The sequence below is a fragment of the Meriones unguiculatus genome, chromosome 15, assembly GCF_030254825.1.
Source record: "Meriones unguiculatus strain TT.TT164.6M chromosome 15, Bangor_MerUng_6.1, whole genome shotgun sequence".
NCBI lineage: Eukaryota > Metazoa > Chordata > Mammalia > Rodentia > Muridae > Meriones > Meriones unguiculatus.
In genome coordinates this window covers 46,233,868-46,254,261 of record NC_083362.1, presented here as the reverse complement: position 1 = coordinate 46,254,261, position 20,394 = coordinate 46,233,868, and the positions used below count along the sequence as shown (strand labels likewise).

The 20,394-nt window shown below is 44.8% G+C and overlaps 1 protein-coding gene across 1 annotated transcript in view; it reads right to left on the bottom strand.

Moving 5' to 3' along the window:
- LOC110559602 (aldehyde oxidase 3) overlaps window positions 1-20,394 on the bottom strand; it is an 82,768-nt gene that overhangs the window by 46,102 nt on the left and 16,272 nt on the right. Inside the window, exons 8-16 of the mRNA XM_021655103.2 lie at window positions 16,798-16,878; window positions 13,771-13,915; window positions 12,843-12,935; window positions 9,017-9,168; window positions 8,224-8,317; window positions 5,310-5,419; window positions 2,715-2,899; window positions 2,251-2,413; window positions 1,855-1,947 (exon numbers count right to left, since the gene is read on the bottom strand). Of these exons, the coding sequence (XP_021510778.1) occupies window positions 1,855-1,947; window positions 2,251-2,413; window positions 2,715-2,899; window positions 5,310-5,419; window positions 8,224-8,317; window positions 9,017-9,168; window positions 12,843-12,935; window positions 13,771-13,915; window positions 16,798-16,878 (1,116 nt within the window). The remainder of the gene's footprint in view (window positions 1-1,854; window positions 1,948-2,250; window positions 2,414-2,714; window positions 2,900-5,309; window positions 5,420-8,223; window positions 8,318-9,016; window positions 9,169-12,842; window positions 12,936-13,770; window positions 13,916-16,797; window positions 16,879-20,394) is intronic.

Here is a 20,394-nt window from a genome sequence, read left to right as displayed (position 1 = left end):
TATCAGACTGTGGCGCTCCTTCCCCTTCATATTTACTTCCTGCCTGCCATGACGTAAGCATCTAGGCTCTACAACAAACTGTCCTCTGTGGCATTCTGCCTCAACCAGCTCATAGGTGCAAATGCCTGAAAGTCCCTGAAACCATGAGCCAAATAACCCTTTGCTCTTTTCAAGCCGAATTATCTCTGGTATTTTGTCCTCGTTGACTACGAAGCTAACATATCCCTGAGAGCTAATCTGCGTTATTAGTTAGGTATGGAGATGTCCATCATGACAGTCAGCTGAGCCGAGCCCAGGGTAGACTTCTTTAATGAGAGCAGAGGGCAAGGCCTGGGTCACCAACACCTCTGTCGATGGGAACAGGAATCTGAGTTCCATGTGATTGAAGGGCTGTAGTCTAAGCTGGGGTGGGGCCTTTTGGAGATGCAATGGTTTGGGGACCACCCGCAGCCCTGCGAGTAATCTATGCCCTGTAAATTAATCCAATACATTCGTAGTCTCACCAAGCTGAACTTGGGGAGGGCATGAAATGAATTGCCACGGCAGGGTGGCCTCTGCTGCCCCCTGCTGCTGAACTCCCAGAGAGCTCCCCTCCCCCACCGCCTTTCCTGTTTCAGTAACAGTTCTGTTTCAGTAACTTTATTAGATGACAGGCTGTGTTTGGAGAAAAATACTTCAAGTCCAATGACACCTGGGCACTATCAAAATTTTAAGTTATCCCTATCTGATAGAATGAAACCTTATCTCCCTGTCGTCTTAAAATAAACGGCATTTTAAAATTCTGAGTGAGGCTCTGTGTGTTTTAATGTTCTAAGTTCATTTTCCCCTCAGTGACCCGCCAATCCTTTATATCTGTGTAAAATGTTTTGTTTTTTGTCTTTTGTTTTTTTTCTTTGAATGTTTCTTATTGTTCATGCATTCTCTTTTATATAGTTGGATCTGTCAGGCTTTTTTCCTTCTGGGTTTCAGGTCATGTTTGGAGGGCTCAGACTTAAAAAGAATCTGCACATGCTTTAACCTAGTAATTTCATGCTGCTGATTTTAATGTTTAAAATATTAACAAATCTGAAATGTACATTCACTGTAAGGTGGGAAATGTGGCCTTGTTTTTTTGTTTTTAAAGTGGCTTGCATAGACAGCTCTACCTAAACCCTCCATTTCATTGTTTATTTGAAATGTGCTTTTGCTTTTCATGATGACCCACGTCCTGGTCTGTTTCTGGACTCTGTGCTGCTTTATTGCTCTTTCAGTTACTGCTGAAACCTGCCACCATGATGATGTTTAATCATACCATGCTATATGTTTAACTCCTACAGCTACAGATTCCATCTCAGAGCTGAGGAGGGTTAGGTACACTCCTCATTACTGGTTTTTACAAATGCCTTAGCTCTAGATCAACCTTAAAATAAAAATTTCCGAAACTCTTGTCAGTATATTGGTTGGGAATATATTTAATACATACGGCACTTAGGAGAAATTGCTGTCTTTATATACACTTTTTTCTTAGCTTTGAACTACATTCTTTTTACTCTAATATGCTTTCTTTGAAAGTTTACCAGTAATTTTATAAGATTATTCTACACAAGCACTGTATATTTCTTCCTGGCTTCATTTCTAGGAATTTGTTTTGTTTTGTTTTTTGTTTGTTTGTTTGTTTGTTTTTGCTGTTGTTAGTAGGACCTGCCATTCCACTGCATTTTTCTAACTGACTATTGCTTATGAATACTTTTCCACAGTGGGACCTCTTTTAAAAGCCGAGACCACAGTAGCAACTTGAAATTCAGAGCAAAACCAGGTCAAAAGTCAGTTGCAGCCCCTTTTGGTGGTTGTGTTCACTCCAAAAAATGTACTAACCTTAAATGACTGCACCCCATGAGGCATGGTCAAAGGAAAGTCTTCCAGGTCTTGGCAGAGGTTCTTGGAGATGTCACAGTCTCCACAGGGTTCCTGGAATAAAGAAAGGGGTGTCGTTTATTTAATGGAAAGTACACCCTGGGAATATTTAGCTGAGGTAAAGGATTTTAAACATCTGCTGCTTCGTGATCTGCTGACTTGTCTTTGTTGCTTTGGGAAAGTTGGAGTTAACTTAAGGAGAGCTTTGGGTTTCGTTCAGTATGGTCCTCAGAAATGTAGCTTGCAAGCAGAACTATGGTGAGGTCAGGACATGGGTGCTCCCTTTAGCTTCCCAGAAGCTGGAGAAGCATCAAGAACAAACTCTCTTGCCCAGCACGTCCTAAAGACAAACTTTACCCTCATCTTTAGCCGCTTCAACACATCTAAGTAAAATTTGTAGAGGAAACTTGTGGTAAGTGTTCTTCGGTAGTCCACCATTCCTCCGGGGGCTGATGCCGGCAGGGAGATTTCTTCTAGAACCATCCCGCAAGCTTCCTTCAACATCTCTTCATCCCAGTGCCTAAGCACACAGAAAGGAACGCAACCAGTTGAGTACGGGCAAGGCCAAACAAGCATCTAACACATCCCCAAAATAAATATAAAATATAAGCAAAGTTTTCTCAAATTAATTTTCTCACCCAGGACCACCCTAACACACACCAACATCTTTGGGCATGCTGTGCTTCTGGTGCTAACTCCACAAAGTGCTACATGCCATAGAGGGAAGGCACAGCCCCTCCCTTCCCTTTGATAATGGTGCCAGTTGCCAGCACTCAGATGGCAGAAGACATGTTTGGTGAGAGGAAAAGTTGGCGAATCACCTCCCGATCAGCTGCTGGCAGGATTTATTTGCACCGATTACGGTGGCGCCGATTCCTCCATACAAGATGCTCAAGTCTTTAATGGTGCTTGTGTTGTTTTTGAAAACAACTCTCATCCCAGCATTCACGACTGCAAAGGCATTTTGTTGGCGTGGGGCCTGCCTGAAGGCTGATAGGAACTCCCCCTGGAAAATGAGAAGAATGGTTTGTTTGTTTGTTTGTTTGTTTGTTTGGAAATGTTTCAAATCCATAGCTGTCTTAAGAGAAAGAACCGTAAATAACTAGATAGCGCGAATCATTTATTCGCGCCCTCAAGCTCAGACACGCCCCCTCAGTCTAAGTTGAAATGAATCCCCAGCACCCTGACGCTGCATCACTAAGCATTTCTATACGTAACTCCTAAAACGCAAAGGCTTTCTCCTCCAGAGCTCCGGGCCAACAGGGTTATTAACAGCAAGCCTTATTAGCAGGTCGTCATATTCACATTTACACATGCACCGGGTAGGGCACCGCCCCCCTGCCCTTGGTCCTCGAGGGTGGTGTTTGACAGCTCTCTCGGTTTCTTTATTCTGTGAGAGTTTCCCGCTTCGTCCTCATAAGCCGTTTGGGTTGGTTGACCTTTGTGGGGGTGACGGGAGCACAGCAAGGGTGATGCAGTACAGGATGTGCTACAGACACCCTCACAGAAACACACAAGCCCCGGAGCGGACTCCGTGCTTAGAACAGCGAGTCTCTTCTCATCTGGAGTGGCAGCCTCTTTGACGTCAGCACTTTGGGATCTGCTGATCAATCGGCCACAGCAATCCTTAATTTTATTGTTCTGGTGTATTCCGCTGCGTCGCTGAACTTTAGCCAATGCTGTAGTCTGAATGGCAGAGAGAAGATATCTACTCGTGTTTTCGGTAAATGAAAGTGGCTATCAGTCTGTCCGTGGCATTCCCTCCGCTCAGAAGCCTCTCGATAAATGCTGGGGGCAACTGCCAACAGCATGAGGATGCTTCGCAGTGGCCACTGCTCTTCATTCTTTTGGTTGAACTGATCTCAAAAACAATACATGAGGTACAATAGTAACAGCCGCATTTGCCCAAGCTTCTGGACAGCTAGCAGATACTGTTTTTGAACAAAAAGTGAGCCAAAGCTGCACTTCTCCATAACAACCACACGAAAGTCTGGTAGACTGAGAGCATCTTCTTATAACCAGAGCTCCCTGCTGTCTCATGCACTTCTCTGTAATTATCATTAATTTAAAGAGAACGTTAACCTGGTAGAGCAAGGCCAAAATGATGTTAAAATGATTCTTTATTCTACTTAGCTCTTCTGAGGTTGGTGGTGACTTAGGGTCCTGCCTCCACCAACCTTTCACCACAAATCTTGGTTGAAATGATAAAGCTTCCTTGGGGTACAATCTCCTCATTGCAACACCTACGCCAGTGTTGCCATAGTAGCATAAGCTACAGGGCGGCGGGATACGCTTTCTCCGGAAATTCGCCCCCTGGAAGGTCCCTGGTAAACTCATCCCACTCGGAAAAGAGACGTGTTCTGAGATTTCTACGCTTTTTCAGTTGTGGCTCTGGGGCTAAAATAATAAATTCTTTGATCTTTCTCTGTGACTCCTAAAACAGCACAACTAATTTTATAAAGAAATTTATTATTAGTAGATTATTAAAGGCGTTAATAAAAATAAAATGTAAAAGAAATAAGTTTTAAAAAGTAATAAATTAGATTTAGTATTAATAGGCATTAAAAATAGTAAAAAAAATAATAGGCTTCTTCTTAAGAAATAATAACATGAGAGGTGCAACTGGTGAGAGTTTCCCCTCCCTTCAGTGCCTTGTTCCTAGGGAAAATCATAAATCTTAAACAGGACATATGGGAGGATGGTTAACAAAGGTGTAGTTAGATTTTGATACAGAGAAAGACTTTGGCAGGCATCTGACTTAGCTCCTGACTTTCCTCTTCACTGGTTAACAATAATAAAACTGCATTTGAGGTTTCTTTTTCTTTGTTTGCTCTGATCAAAAAGTTTTTAGGCCAAGATTTCTTGTGGGCACTGCTTTATGTTTGACTGCATTTTGAGTTAAAATGTAAACTTTATATTCTTGGTAAAAGTCTAAATGTTCTGGGAAGTATGCCAACTTTAAGGTGCCTTTTGTGAAATCATTATAAAAATACTAGCTTGATTTCAGTAAAGTCGCAGCAGAGTCAAAACCATCAAGGTGTCTCTGTCTGTCAATTCTTTGCCAAAACCGTGTCTTCCTGTCCAAAGCCTTGTTCTCCCGCGGACTACGGGAGCCCGACTGGGCCGGTCAGTGACACCTCACCTGTACATTAAGTATACTGGTTCTTTTTACCGAAATGCTTTATGGATCCAAATGTCCTGAGCCTTAATGTTGCTGAAGAAGGGTAGGGAAATAGTACAATGTCCTGATGCTGCCAGACGGTGTTGAAGGAGCTGGCTATATTTATTTACACCTGTGCATGCATAAAGTCTTTTGCTACAAATTCTATGCTTCTCTATGCCATGGCTAATCCAAGACAAAAAGGAAAAAAATATCCCACAATGCCAGTAGATAGGTAAGCCTTGCGACCTCATACCTTCCTGGAGAGGGGCATGAAAACTGAGATGAGCACTTGGTCAGGCTTCAGGCTTGCATCTGGTAGTCCGGCAAGAAAACGGTCGTTCAGAGGAATTTGCTGTATTCCTTCTGTCAGGGGAAAAACATTTTTATCAAAGGTCTATACCACTGTAACTCTTTTATTGACTCCAGTGGTATCCTTCTTCTAAAAACAAGTTCCAAAATGGAAATTGAATGAACAAATAGCTACCTGTAACATCATGGCGACCCCAAGATCTGAGTCTCATCTGGGAAAGATGGCCTTCTCCCTACAGTAGCAGGGTCATGCCATGTGTACGAAACTCTCTGCCTAGCTTGCAGTGTACGACTGACAGAGCAGAACCCCCTGAATCAGTGTGCATGTGCGGTCACAGTGCCAGACGATGTGTGCAGAGTGGGCAGAGAATGCATGAATGAGAGACAGCGAGGACCTCAAGTGTCTGAAGGGATATAGTAAGCATGGGGACGTCACTTGTAAGGACACTGACACCAATGGGAGAAATATGGATGATGGCAGCCATGAGCACCAACACGCGAAACAACCATACACTCATGCGATTATTTCAAATCCAAATCCTAAAAACATAGACCCAGAAATAAACATTATAGCTCTAGAGAGAAAGCCTCCTAGGGAAGGTGACATATTTATTTCCTTGTGACATTTTGGGAACTCTTTGGGGAGGTTGTCTTTCTGAGCCTGGGTGAGGATGAACCTCTGTCCTTTGAAGGTGGGTTTGTTCTGGACTCAGAGGTAACAGCCATTCAGGAGCCAGACGGATGGAAAGGATGTTGGGTCAAATTAATGGATACACTTTTTAGTCAAAAGTCAAGTGAAAATGAATTGATTTTCTCACAGAATTTGTAAGCCAGGAAGAGTTTTCTTTGGCCCTTTTCCTCACCACATGGGGTCTAGTTCCCTGTCCTGTTCTGCTGGAACCTCCCCTTTCAAATAAGTTTTTTTTTTTACAAGGTTAGCATAAATGACAGTTTGCTTAATAGCCCTTGACATCATGAAAGGTAAATATGTAATCCTCACAGATCCTCTCCTGTGGATTCTGCTATAGGATCTTCTATTTAAAAAAATTCATGGCTGGTGGCCCAACTCAATGGTAGAGTGTTTGCCTAGCATACTCAGGGCCCTGAGTTTGCTCCAACACAGCACACACACACACACACACACACACACACACATACATACACATGCACATAGTACCTGCAATATTGTGAACCAGTAAGAAATACATATTTGGCTTCTGCCCTGGTCCCTGATATTGAGCTAACTCTTGTAGGCAGTAGAGCTACAAGGAGGCTGTCTTGCTTTGATGCTTGGTTTTTGCTGTCTGTTGATACACTCTTAGACCCGTGTGATGTTCTGAGAGATAAGAGCATCTGACAGCTTCTACTCTCTCTGGGGTTTCCTGCATAAGGGAAGCATCTTCGTCATTAATGAAGTGCCTCTTAGTGGGCACTTGAATGGCCTCAGGATGGGAGCTGGTTGCCAGGGAAACCAGCCATGTGAACAGAGGGTTGATACATTAGCTAAGACCAGTGGCATCCTCAACCATGCCTACCGTGAGGTTCTAAAGCCTGGGTGCAGAGGACGGAACACGTGGAGGTGACTAGAGGGTGGGAGGTTTGGAGGTGACTTAGACACACTGTGTCCTTTCCCCCATGCTTTGCCCTGTGGGTGCTTCACCTTCGCCCAGTGCTCAGCAGCAACATTTGCAATATCCCACGTCATGAATGGGCACCCACGATAAAGCGTCTGCCTGGGTTTGGGGAGGCCATGTAGCAAAATAATAGAACCACAGGTAGGACTGAGAAAACCCTGATTTTTGGTCAGAACTTCATGTTTGGGACAGCCTTGCGGTCCGACCCCTCAGCGTGTAGAATGTGAAGCTGTGTCTCGGAAGAGTCAGAATCAAGCTAACTTCAGTTACAGCCTGCTGGGGAACTGAGTGATGCCTGACCCCTGGCCATGTCTGGGCTCAAAGGCGCTCTGCGTCTAGTGGTGCCTGAGAGTTAAAAGGAAATGTTTGCTTTTTTCCTTGAAGTACTAGAGTTTAGCTTTAGGGGAGGTAAATGATTCCTTTAGGGCCTAAATATATAAGCAGGACAAGGTGAGGCACACCACGAGTTAGAGAATAAGCTGAGAGAGCCGCCATGAGAACACACTCTGCGGTACGCCATTTCAGCCTCTGTAACGTGAGCCAGCCGCAGCGCTTTTGATGGTGATCTGTGTCTTGGTGACTTGTGTGTGTGTGTCTGTGACAAACTATCTACACAAAAGCTACTTGAGAAAGAGGTTATTTCGGCTGGCAGTTCAAAGGCCCAGTCCCTTGTACTAGGGAAGCCAGGGTGGCAGGAATCTGACACGGCTGATCTCACTGTCTGCAATCAGCCAGCAGGGGGCAGTGTGTGCCCACCCAGCTAGCGTCCTCTTTCAGCCACGGGACCCACGTCCAAGGGATGGTGTGTTGGGGGGCGGTGTGTGTGTGTGTGTGTGTGTGTGTGTGTGTGATCCCATCCCAATTAACGTGAGACAACAACTCCCAGGCATGCCCAGCTGTTGATCTACTCTTGATAATCCCATACAGGTGTTCCGAAAGGTCGTTCTCTTCCTGATCATAGGTCCTGCCAGGCTGACCATTAATGTAAACACCCAACACAATCAGGTAAGTGGAGATGGGTTTATTGACGATTCCCAGTTTCTTGAAGTGTGTCCTTTTGCTCACCCTCTTTCTGATGTGTGCACTTCTAGATCTTTCCACAACAAAATGAAACATCAGATCTACTTTGAATGTCGTAAACAGTGAACTCCCGTCACCCCGCATCTCTTTGCTTAGTGGTTGGGAAACTGTCATCTGGCCCTAGCAGGCAGCTCAGTAACTCACCTGTTGAAGCAACATTGAGGATGCACTTCCCTACACCCAAAACAGGGTTAAGGTCAGAGGTCGGCAGTCTGCTGATGATATGACCACCTAAGGACTAAGAGAAAGATCAATAAGCAACCCAGGGCTTTTGTTGTGAGTGATGAATTACACTGAGCATGACATTTCTTTTCAGGGCAATTCAGCAATTAGAATAGAACATGGCAGCATGCTATAGCTTTTCTTGCAAATTCTGAAATGTTTACAGCAATCACTTATTCTCTTATTTTAACTATTTACAACAAAGGAAAGTAGGAAAACAATGCAAAACCACCTGAATTAGGAGGGAGGTCAAGTGTGGTTTATGGATGAGGACATTATTCTGCAGTTGTGTGTGTGTAGCTTGCATGATAGCAGACAAGAAATGGTTAAACAAAGCCACACAGATTGCTTATTAAGTAAGAGGGAATGATGGGGCTGTGAGTGTGGGGCCAGTGAAAGTGGCAAGGGGTATTTGGGGTGATGAAGTTGCTGAGTCTCTTTGGGGGCTTTTAAAGAAGGAACCTTCTGGACTGGATAGACAATCCTCAACAGATAACTGCAGGCAGTATCCAGGTCACTGTAACAATCCAGGAAGATCTCATCCCTGCACATCAACCGGGTCATTTAAGTGGCTTATTCCACAGGGATCTACAAGTAGGATAGCCTTTCATTCATGTCACATGGGAAGGAAATGCCAATGCAAACTTCTGGAAACAGAGATGCTCTCTTTCCTCCTTAAAGAGTCTCTGCCCAGAGGAAGTCCCAGAGAACCTACAGCCATGTTCCTGATCTGCTGCCCAGCCAGGGTCCTCAGATGCTTCAGGAGAGCGCAGTACATCTGTGTCCTCTCCTTGGGGAGCCTGGAGACCACATCAGCCAAGATGTCCTTCACCTGGCTCAGGCTGAGGCCAGCGCCCAGTATCAGCCCTGAAAGTGAGGCACCTTTGTTAATATTCTGTAAGCCTGGATATGAGGGGAAAGTGAAGGAAAGACAGCCAGACTTGATTATGATGCTGTCTTTCTCACTCATAAACATTCCATGTGCTCATTAGGCCATCTTATAAATACAAAGGAGAAACAAGAGCAAAAATAATGCATGATCACTGAAAGGGAACCAAAACCAGCAGGGCAGCTCACTGTTCTCTGCTATCAGGTCAGCCCATGCTCCTTTCCTCCCACCATCCCTCCCCCTGGGGCTAGGTGGCCTTCTGCTGCCTTCCCCCTGACTCTCTGTGCCAGCACCAGGCACTGTTTTCTATCTCTGGTGTTTTGTATGTGTACTTCCCACCTTCTTGACCAGTTGCCTCCCGCCTACCTTTCAAACTCAGGTCTGACTTCCAAAGTTGCAGTTTGGTCAGACTGCCCTGTTACCTGCCTCTGTAACATCACTGGTCATAGCTGTGATCTTTCATGGAGTTTGTGTGACATCCATCTCTAGCATCTGAGGATAAGCTGGAGGCTTGTTTCAGACCACTGTGTCTCTGATGCCCTGCATAACACTTGTTTCCTTGGTAACTTCAAACCCTTCCATTTAAAAGTTCAACTTGAAATTCCATTCCTTTGTCAACATGTGTCACACATGGCGTATGTGTGAACATAGGTACACATGTAGAGGCCCAGGTAGGTTTTAGCAATGTCTTCCAACAGCCTTGCTCCTCCTTATTCATTGAAGTAGGATCTCTCAGTCAAACCCAGAGCTTGCTGATATGGACAGTCCTGATAACAAGCTTGCTCTGGGGATCCTCTGTCTCTGTCTTCCAAAACTGGAATTACAGGCAGGCCATTGCATCCACTCAGCATTTATGTTTCTGGGAATCCAAGCTCTGGTCCTCAGGATTGTGTGGCAAGTGTTCCAGCCACTGAGACATCTCCCCAGCCCCGCTTTTCTCATTCCCGTTATTCACTATTAAACCTGTATCTGATCTGTGATCAGTGTTCTACCATCCCCTAGTTGAACCATTTTCCTAAAAGGCACTATGAATAAATTCTGACCTGCTTCATCCATTAACTATTTCTGAGCACCTACTGTGTGCAGTATCCTAGGGTAAAAAAAAAATACAGATAAGGTCTCCTCTTAAGTCAGTGTTCAGTAGGGAAAATATAACTAGATAAGCAATAAACTGTGTGATTTCAGCTATGTAAGTATTAGGAAAATGTTAAAAGCAGCTCCTGGTGCTGCTTTTGGGCTGCCTGAAGCGTCACCCCACCAGCAGCCGAGCTTAGAAAAATCTTGTCAGGAAACCAGAAACGTTCAGCCAGTGCGTCTCTGTTTTGGCACATTACATCCTGTTTCACTCTAGAGTCATGGACTTTCTGTAGAAAAAGTACAATTTGTAACTGCTTACATTTCAAAGAACACAATTTTTTAGACATTGCTTTATCAGCATATGCTCAGCAGGGGGAGCTCGTGATTTAGTTTTTGGCAAGTTGCCCAAAAGGGCTCGTGGAGAGAAGAGCCTGCCTTAAGCAGGCTCCTGCCTAATAAGGCTTGCTTGCCTCATCTGGGAAAGGAAGGCTTGCTTCAGTTGATGTCAACAGGAATGGCTGATGATTCATCTCAGGCCAGAATTCCCTTCTGCAAGGTTGTTTGTGCAACTGGTTAACTTAGAACAAACAGCTCAGCTCAAACAGTCAAAGACTCGTCTGGAAGCTTCTAGTCAAACAGTCCAAAGATTCATCTAGAATGACAACACCTGTCTACCTGTCCAAGGCTTTTCATCTCAGACTGAGAACTCAGGGTATCAACTTTCTTGACCTCCCTTCATTTGGCTGTGATTACTCATTGATCTCTGCCACTGGCGATTACAAATCAGGGATTTATTTACAACTCGGTGGATGTTGAAAGAGCGCTCACAACATGAGGATCCATTTCTTGGCCAGAGGAAGACTGACAGAAAGAATTAAGTTCTCTGAGTCAGAGCTGTGACATGACTCAGCAGCCCTGAAACCACTGGTGAAGACAGCAACACCGTCGGACAGAGTGTGTGTGCCTGTGTGTTGTCCACAGTTTTCCAGATACCCCAAGGACGAGGCCTGCCTGGAACAGTAGGTTAGGTAGGAGTTTCCTCCAGCACAACTCATGCTTTTCTGAACTAGCTGCTTCTACAAGATGAAAAGCAACGTGTGTGTGAGAGATAGAGACAGAGACAGAGAGACAGAGAGAAAGAGAGAGATAGAGAACCACTCTGTAGCCCAGGCTGTCCTGGAAGTCACCATGTAATAGCCTAGGCTGGCCTCTAATTCATGGAAACCCTCCCACTTCAGTCTCAGATGCTGAGATTACAGATGTGAGCTACCAAGCCTAGCTCAAAAACAACATTAAAAAATAGGGACTGCTTCTGACATGAACTCAATGGCTGACTCTTTGATCACCTCTCCTGAGGGGGGGAGGGGTGCAGCCTTACCAGGCTACAAAGGAAGACAACGTGATCAGTCCGGATGAGATATGATAATCTAGGATCAGATGGGAGGAGTACCTCCCCTATCAGTGGACTGGGGGAGGAGCTTGGGAGAAGATGAAGGAGGGAGGGTGGGATTGGGAGGGGCTGAGGGAGGGGGCTACAGTTGGGATGCAAGGTGAATAAACTGCAATTAATAAAAAAATAAATTAATTAAAAAGTATCATTTCCCTCCTTAAACATATTTGTTAATGGAAAATACACAAGGCATTGAGAAGAGCAAGGACACGAAGGATTCTCGGTTGATTACTTGTAACTTTGTATCTGGCTTTATATTAACTGGTAGCAGCGCTTAAATGCTTATTTACCTTTGTATTTTTCCTTCCTTAGAAAATTCAAGATTCTTTTTTAATTAAAGCTTGAAAAGCACTGAAACTATCATAATCTGAAAATAGCACCATTTTGAAGGCATCTCTGAGCGGAGGAAGATGATTCTACTGAAGATAAACTATGAATGACAAATGGCATAGGCATTACATCATCATCCAATGATGAATTAGCGCCCTGGGAAGAAACTATGTCTTTCTCTGGAGACTTGATTGGCCGGCTCGAAGCTTTGAGCATGGAGAGACCCAATGACTTGAAAAAAGAGTGTTTGGAAACAGTCTTAATCTACTCTTCACAGACTCGCATTTACCTAAAGAACTGAGTGCTATGCTGTGAGAGAGAAACATGGAGCTTCTCCTGGTTGGAGAACTGTGGGGTGTTCTCTGGAATCCGTTTTGTGGCAATGGAAGAAGGAGGACTGAGGGCACCTGCCTGGGGAAACGCTGTGTCCCACCTAACAGAGACCAAGGCAGCCATTTCCTCAGCCGCCGCAGTGAAGATGCCAGCGAAGGCCCTCTTCAGGGAGCGGGGACCTTAGACAGAGCAGGGTGAACTTGAGCAAACAACAGATATTAGTCGAGCCCCAGTTCTCTGCAAAAAACGTTGGCTCTCAAGACAGGATATGCAAACTCTTTTTCTGGACTTTCTAAGTTGAGGAGATAATCTTTACAAAGGGTCAGTCATGGCCCAGCACTGTAGTGCCAAGAATGACTTCCCAGCGTCTGTGAGCCTGTGATTTCCTTAGTGTCAAACAACCTTTACTTTCCCCCAGCCACCTGCAGCACACGGACCTAGTTAGAATTAACGAGAACACACCTTCCTTTGTATTTGTCACTGCAAATAACTCCAAGATCCTTGCAGGAGAGATAATAATTGGATAAGAAACTTCTTTGAACTTCATTTCAATCCCTAAAAGAGAGAAGAATAATCATAAGTGGGAATGCTGGGCCTGGTGACCTATAATCCCAGTGGCTCAAGAGGCAGGCAACTCACTCATCTAGCCTCCGTACCAAAAATTTATAAAGGGAAGGGGCTGAGGACATAGCTCAGTAGTAGAGCGCTTGTCTAAAATGGGCTAACTCAGGTTCCATCATGGATTGAGGAAAAGGAGGAGGAGGAGGAGGAATACACCAGCTAGATTTCATTTTGCAAATAAAACTATGACCTAAAATTCCCTGAAGGGCTGGAGAGATGGCTCAGCAGTTAAGAGCACTGTCTGTTCTTCCAAAGGCCATGGTTCAATTCCCAGTACCCACATGGCAGCTTACAAACTGCCAGGTAACTCCAGATCCAGGGGATCCAACACCCTTCCACAGACATAAATGAAGGCAAAACAGCAATTCACATTAAAAAAATAAATAAATAAACCCCGCTGAAACGAAACCATGGTGAAAGAAGCCCATTTCCCTTTTCAGTGGTCCTTAACCATCCATAGATTTCATCCCCTGGAACCCACTAAGGGAAAGGTCTGGTTTACTATTTATTGGTTCTAGGGCAAAAAAAAAAAAAAAAAAAAAAAAAGAAATTCTTAACCTCCCCCCAGTCTAATCCATTCGATAGTTGGGATGGAAGGCTAAAGCACAGCATGAGTGGGGGAAGGTAGCTGGGCACCAAGCTGCCCACCAGCCCAGCACACGGCAGACACCCCATGACCGGGTGAATCTGCTGTGTGAGCCAATGGTATGGCTTTCTCTGCTTTGCTGGGCCTCAGGACAGGAACGAGGAACTAGGTCTCGCTACCCACCAAGAGAGGTGTTGCCTATCACGAGCGGGGCGCCGGGGTACTTCATTTTCAGTTCCAGAAGGTCTGTTAGGGTTCCCGGGGCAATCCAGGTAGTCCTCTCCCCGTGAAAAGTCAGAGTTCTGTTTTGGGGATCCTCTGCCATCCTCTGTAGTGTTTAAATTCAGACAATGATGATGTCAGTGACAAACTGCGCAGGTACAGATAACAAAATAAAGACAAGTATTTTACGCCTTAGTTCATAATTATTTTAATTCATTTGAGTATTTCCCTCATCTCTTATAGATTTAAAAAAAGTGAAGTGGATTTTTAATGAAGTCTTAAGTTAAAAACAAACAAGGCTCCTATGTACATACAAGGACAAGAGCTGGGGTATCTTATGTCAAATTCCCAGCCAAAGACCTACCTGTAGACTGGACTGCAAATGGTGATAGAATTATTGGCAGGTAGTCAAACACGTGTGGACTGCGGGCTACATGCTCTTGCCAGGCAGAGAAATATGCTACATATACCAGGAGGCAGGAGATCCAGGTTCTAATCCCAGCCAGGTTACTAAGTATCCATATCACTTCAGAAAAACTTTGGACCCTCTCTAACTTCTGGTTTGATGTGTGTAAAAATTAAGGATGATACATGAATGCCATTTGGCTCTCAGTGGCCACTGAAATATGGGGGAAAGCTGGCTGTCTTGCTGAATTGCTCCCCCACCTCCCCAAGCAACCACAAACCAATTAAAAACATAGAAGGTCAAGCACATTCTATGTTTATGGTTTCCTAAGCAAGACTCAGGGCTTCAAAGCGACCAGTGGTTCTTTCTTAGTGGTTAATGGGGAGGATTTCTTTAGGTTTTCCTCCCATCAATTCTTCTAAAACAAACGGCTGTGATAGGTAGCAATACATTAACACGAAGGAGTGTCAAATACATATTCATGAGGGTAATTTCATGCTTAGTCAAGCAGACTTTTAATTTTACTTTTCTTCCCTCCTCTTCTCTAGTGGACTTTCTGTGCCCTCTGTTTGATATGCTCGTATTTTCTGTTGAAAGTCGTTCCCATCCCACCAAGTCAAATCACATCTGGCATTATTTTGCAGGGTGCAGGCAGGAAAGGATAAACAAACGTGGTAAGTGCTCATCTGATTTTACCAAAGTAAAGAATGCAATGAGGGCCAAATCAGAGACATGGTGACACAGGTCATGAATGAACCCCAGGGCACTGGGCTCCTTGCCTGGTGCCCTGTGAAACTGAAGTTGAGGGCCTTTGGAAGAAGCTTCAACAGTCCCTGCCAGTTAATATTAAATGAGGCAACCATTTCTTCGGCAGGAATAGAATTGCTTAATTTGTTTCAAATGAACTTTGATGATATCCTTGCAATATTTTATGAAAACACTGTTGCTCTTTGCAGGAGTGTTTATGGGGCAGATCTTTCGGTATAATTTCCGTGTCTTCATAGATCATCTCACTGAATAATTTTGTCACACAGAAATGCTGGCAAAAGGCTGCTGGAAGCAAGCTGTCACTAAAGGCAGATTGGTTAAACGAAAACTTCTTTATCGCTGTAAATGTTGCAGTAAGTTCTGTGTCAGTGTCGAGGGGGGAAAGATGATGGACAGGAGTGTTTCTGGGAATGTGAGAAAACCCTGACTGCTAAATGTTTCATGTGCTCCCATGAGGCAGAAAGAACCAGCACTTCTCAGAGTAGAGCGCAGGCGCTTCTGGGAAGTCTCCCAGGACACATTTCAGGGGTTCCAAAGTCAAAACAATTTTGTAATATAATTAAATACAACGATTGTAATTGCCTTCTTTCCTTCACATGGTCTCAGGAGTGAATAGTGGTATGTTAAAACACTCCTGTGGTGTGTGTGTGTTCTCACACCTGTCCACAGCCTGCAGCCGTATGCAAGCCCAACTTTTTCCCCTTAAGCCAGAGTTAAAGAGATGTGCAAAACCTCTGAACAGTGTCACTCCATTGTTTCTGAATTTTCTTCGGGGGGAAAAAAGTTTTTCATGAGTAATGTTTTATTTATCCTAAAAAGTTTACTCTTGGGGCTGGAAGGATGGCTCAGTGGTTTAGACCACTTGCTGCTCTTGCAGAAGGCAAGGGTTTGGTTCCCAGCACCCACATGGCGGCTCACAAGCATCCATAATTCCGAGTTCTAGAAGATCTGACGCCCTCTTCTGGCCCCTATGGGCACTGCATATGTGGTGTACAGATACATATTTAGGCTAAATACCCTAAATGAGTGATTAAAATAGTTTCCATTTTAATTCACAGTACACTCATCAATAGCTATAACCTATGTAACAAAAACTCTTTGGGTTGTTAGCAGTTTTTAAAGATGTAAGTATCTCTAAACCAACCCAAATCAAACCAAATCAAAGTAATTTTTTTTTCAAGCCAAGAACTGTGCAGAGTGATGGTGCCTGGGCTTACAACCAAGGCAGCAAAGAGGTAAACCCACCACTGCAGAAAAATATTCCCTCAGTGACCTGTCAAAACTGGAAGGATGTCCTCAGGAACAAGCAGTTTGCTTTTTCTGCATCTGGACTTTCTAGCTTGGGGCCTGGTACTTGGGCCTCTGCTAACAGAAGCTTGTGAAACAAATACAAAGGAGTCCAAGGGACGCCTAGAGAAATGGTTTGAAACTGTGTAAGGGAGGCATCTCAGTGCCCCGTACACATGGAGTCGTTGGCTACTGAAACAAAGAGCTCAGAGTTGCTCTTGCCTGCTCCTACTCTTATCCTGAATTTTCTATGGATATTTGTGGGTGTTGGGTACCAGAACATATGTGCCCTGGACATAGAGTAGGAGAAAGATCAGGGACAAGATGAGCCCTTTCCTGGGCAAAGTCTGAAACAAATAACAACAACAACAAAAAGGATGTATTTTCACAGCTCTGGAGGGCTACATAATACAAAATCACCCAGGGGAGCAAACAGGGGCAGAGGCTCAACTGGGCATGACCTAATGGGACTACTGTTCCTCCTCTCACAAGCATCATGAAACTAGATCACCAGGAGAAGAACAAACCTTTAGTTCAGGTGGAAATATAAACTCCTGAGTTACGTCTAAGGGCTGAAATTCTTCTTTTTTATACAACTTGGAGAAAGCCTAAAGAAGAAAAAAAAATGTTTTAGTATTTGTGGCAAAGGCTGGTAAAGCACCATGGTTCTTAGCAGTCAAGTATTGAATATTGATTACCTGTTTGAAAAGTTTGGACTGGGAACTGGGACATAAGAGCAGTGACAGGAGAGGGCAGGAGATGGTGGGAGAGGGGAGAGAGAGCAGGAGAGGAAGGGGGAAGGGAGAAGGAGGGGAGGGAGGAGGAGGAGTGAGAGGGAGAGAAAAAGAGGAGAAAGGAAGAGAGAGACAGGGAGGGAAGTGGGAGGGGAGGGAGAAGGAGGAGGAAAGGGAGAGAAAAAGAGGACAGAGGGAGGGGAAGAGGGGAGGGAGATAGAAGAGGAGGGGGAGGGAGAGGGAGGGAGAGGCCAGGAGGGGGCAGAGAGAGTGGGAGAGGGCTAGAGAAAGCCAGAGAAAGAAGAGGACAAAAGAGGGCTGCAGAGAGTGGGAGAGGGAAGAGAGGCAAGAGAGAACTAAAGAAGACAGGAGGGGTTTAGGTGGAGAAGTAGAAGAAAGCAGGAAGCCGATTAAGAGCCCTGGGCCCCTGCTGATTGATTAGAACTTTGTAATTGTGGAGAGCTAGAATTTTGCAGAACCAGAACCAAGTTTACTTTGGGCTTTTAGTCTTCTTACTAGTAATCTGAGGCTCACCTTCATGTCCTGTTGACTACTAGCTTAAATTTCTGAAGCTACAAATGTCAACTAAGATCCATAGCAGAAATGTCCCTGCTCAACTACCTAGTGTCCCTCCCAATAGGTCTCAGGAAGTGCATACAGCCAGAAAAGACAGTCTTGGCCCAGCTCAAGCTGGACTGTAGAGAGATTTCTGGTGATTAAATAAAAGCCAGCATTCCTCAGGAACTCTTAAGACGGGTCATTTTCCTTGCCTCTAGTGGGAGGGATATATACCTTTGGTTGCATGTCAAAACCCAATGGCCTCCAGGCTCCCACAGTCCCTATTCACAAGTACCAATTACACATTTCAAAGCTTCCATCCTGACTGCAGCTCTGTTCTTTTTATAACAGCAAACTTTCCCCCTGCCCCTGCCATTCTCCCTTCTCTAGAAGATAGCCCTGGGTCCAATCTGCTTCTTTTTCTCCCTGCTTTGGACTCTCACAAGTGCTTCTGAATATTTTCTCTCTCATACCCAGAATAACTGTCCCCCCCCCATCATGTGTTGCCCATTTTGGTGGTTTCTTTACTGATCCCCTCACATACTGCTACCAATGTACTTTGTGAATGCAACACTTAATGGCTTCCTTCCTTCCTTCCTTCCTTCCTTCCTTCCTTCCTTCCTTCCTTCCTTCCTTCCTTCCTCTCTAGCTTTGCTTTTTTTGGAGACAGGCTTTCTCTACATAGCCCTGACTGTCCTGGAACTCACTGTGTAGACAAGGCTGGCCTTGATCTCACAGAGATCCATCTGTCTCTATTTCCCAAGTGCTAGGATTAAAGACACATAACACCATACCTGGCTCTGATTTTTTTTTAATGCAACTATAGAATTCATGTAACTTTTTCCATGGTAGAACCTGTCATTCAGAACAACATGAATCTGCATTCCCAGACCATGACCACTGTTGTGGGTTATAAATATTTATTATTGAGTTATCTTTTAGTAAAGCAGTGGTTAATCCTAAACAGCTGTATACCCAAATCACCACACAGAGACTAGGATTTATTTAACTAACCTAGAGCACAATGCTGGGCAATAGTTACTCCATCCTAAACCTCCAAGCCGTATAGTTTCCTACCATTCAGATTCACCCATTATACTTGCTTTAGTGATATCTTAGGTCTGGTTCATTTCTCCCTGTGGTCCCAAGACCTCTCCTGCAGATTCTCCTCCTCTTCTCCCCTCCTGCTTCCTTCCTCCCCCTCCCCCTCTGGAACAGAATATCCCCCCCCATCCTCTCCATTGCTCAGCATTGTGGCTGGTTGTTTTATTGACAATGTAGAGAACAAATGGTGGCAAGTTTACACAAACTTGAGACAGGTGATGCTTAGAATAAACATCACAATACAATGTCCAGATTGAAACCAGATAGTGGGGGAGAGAAATCAGCATTTGAAAGAACAAGGTAAATTGTATACATTCCAAAAGAATGTTATACCAACAGACCACTCATACTGGACTCAGAATAAGCTGTCTCTTATTTCCCGTGGAACAGGGACTGTGTTTTGCATTTACAAGGAGTTGTAGAGATAGGGTTGTCCCACTGTAAGCTACTCTATAGTGTGTAGGCCAGTGGCTTTCAGGCTGTGCCTTGCCCCAAGTGACTCCATTTTAAGTGCAAGATGACATTGTATCTTGTTTGTGCATGCAGACACCACCACCTGCCCAGCAACAACCCAAGAGGCACAGTCTGATAACCTATTCAGGCAAGATAAAATGCCACTTGGGGAAGAGTGAGAGCATACAACATATTAAAACCATGTCAGAAAAATCAGGCCCAAGAAGTCATCAAACACACTAGACCAGCAAAGAACACACCCCTCAGCGAGGTCACCTAAAATGATGGCTCTGACACTGTCATTGAGAACCACACTAGTCTGTTACTTGACCATCTAGAATACGTGTGTTAAGAGACTGACATGTAGAGCACTCTTGATTGTCCGCAGAGCTCCAGTTCAGCACAGTCCTCACTGTTTGACCAGCCCTTTCCTTGGATTGCCAAATTGGCAGCCAGTCCCTCTGCCTGGTCTCTACTTAACTTGACCCTGGCTCGGCTCTGCCTCCAGCTGCTTTTTAATTGAGTTCTTAACAACTTACCTAACCACCTGCAATGGCTCGATGCATCTACATTAGCTGCTGCCTTCAATAAAACCCACCCTCCCAAGTCTGGAGCCATTTTAATTAACCCCTTTGTAGCCATTCTGTAACATGCATTTCTTACTGTGTGGAATATGTGATTGAGAGTCAACACGAACAGTTAAGATTGGAATAAAAGAAGCTGCTGTTGCCAAGAGTCACACTACCAAGAGAAACTTGGGATTACTTTTGTAAATAGCAGCCAACGGAGGGAGCTGATATCCTGAAGTGTGCCCTTATTTATATTTTACTGATATGGGAAGCACCAAATGTGGCTTCAAGAAGCCCATTCCCACCTACCCTCGGCCTATCGATCACTGAGTCCCTGATCTAGCCCTCTCTCATCAGGTCCCTCCACAGGGGGCCAAGGAGATTGCCGAGTGGGAAGGTTACACTGACAGCCAGCAGCCACAAGCTTTGGCACCATACCTCAGGATGCTTCTACCCAGAAGTCCCAAAGACTCCTCCAGAACCCACATAGGCTTCTGCTCTATTCCTTGCTCATCAAGAGGAGAGATGCCTGCGTAGTAGCTAAAGGAAAGTGACTGGGGAGCGGGTATAATTTGGGAGCAGGGGTTGGGAGTGCAGACTGTAACGCCAGCGGTGTGGGACAGAGCTGGGCACAGAGGGAGGAGAACCCAGCTCGTCACCTCGATGCTCCTGCTTTGGGCCTCCAGACGCCAGTGGCAGGCCTGAT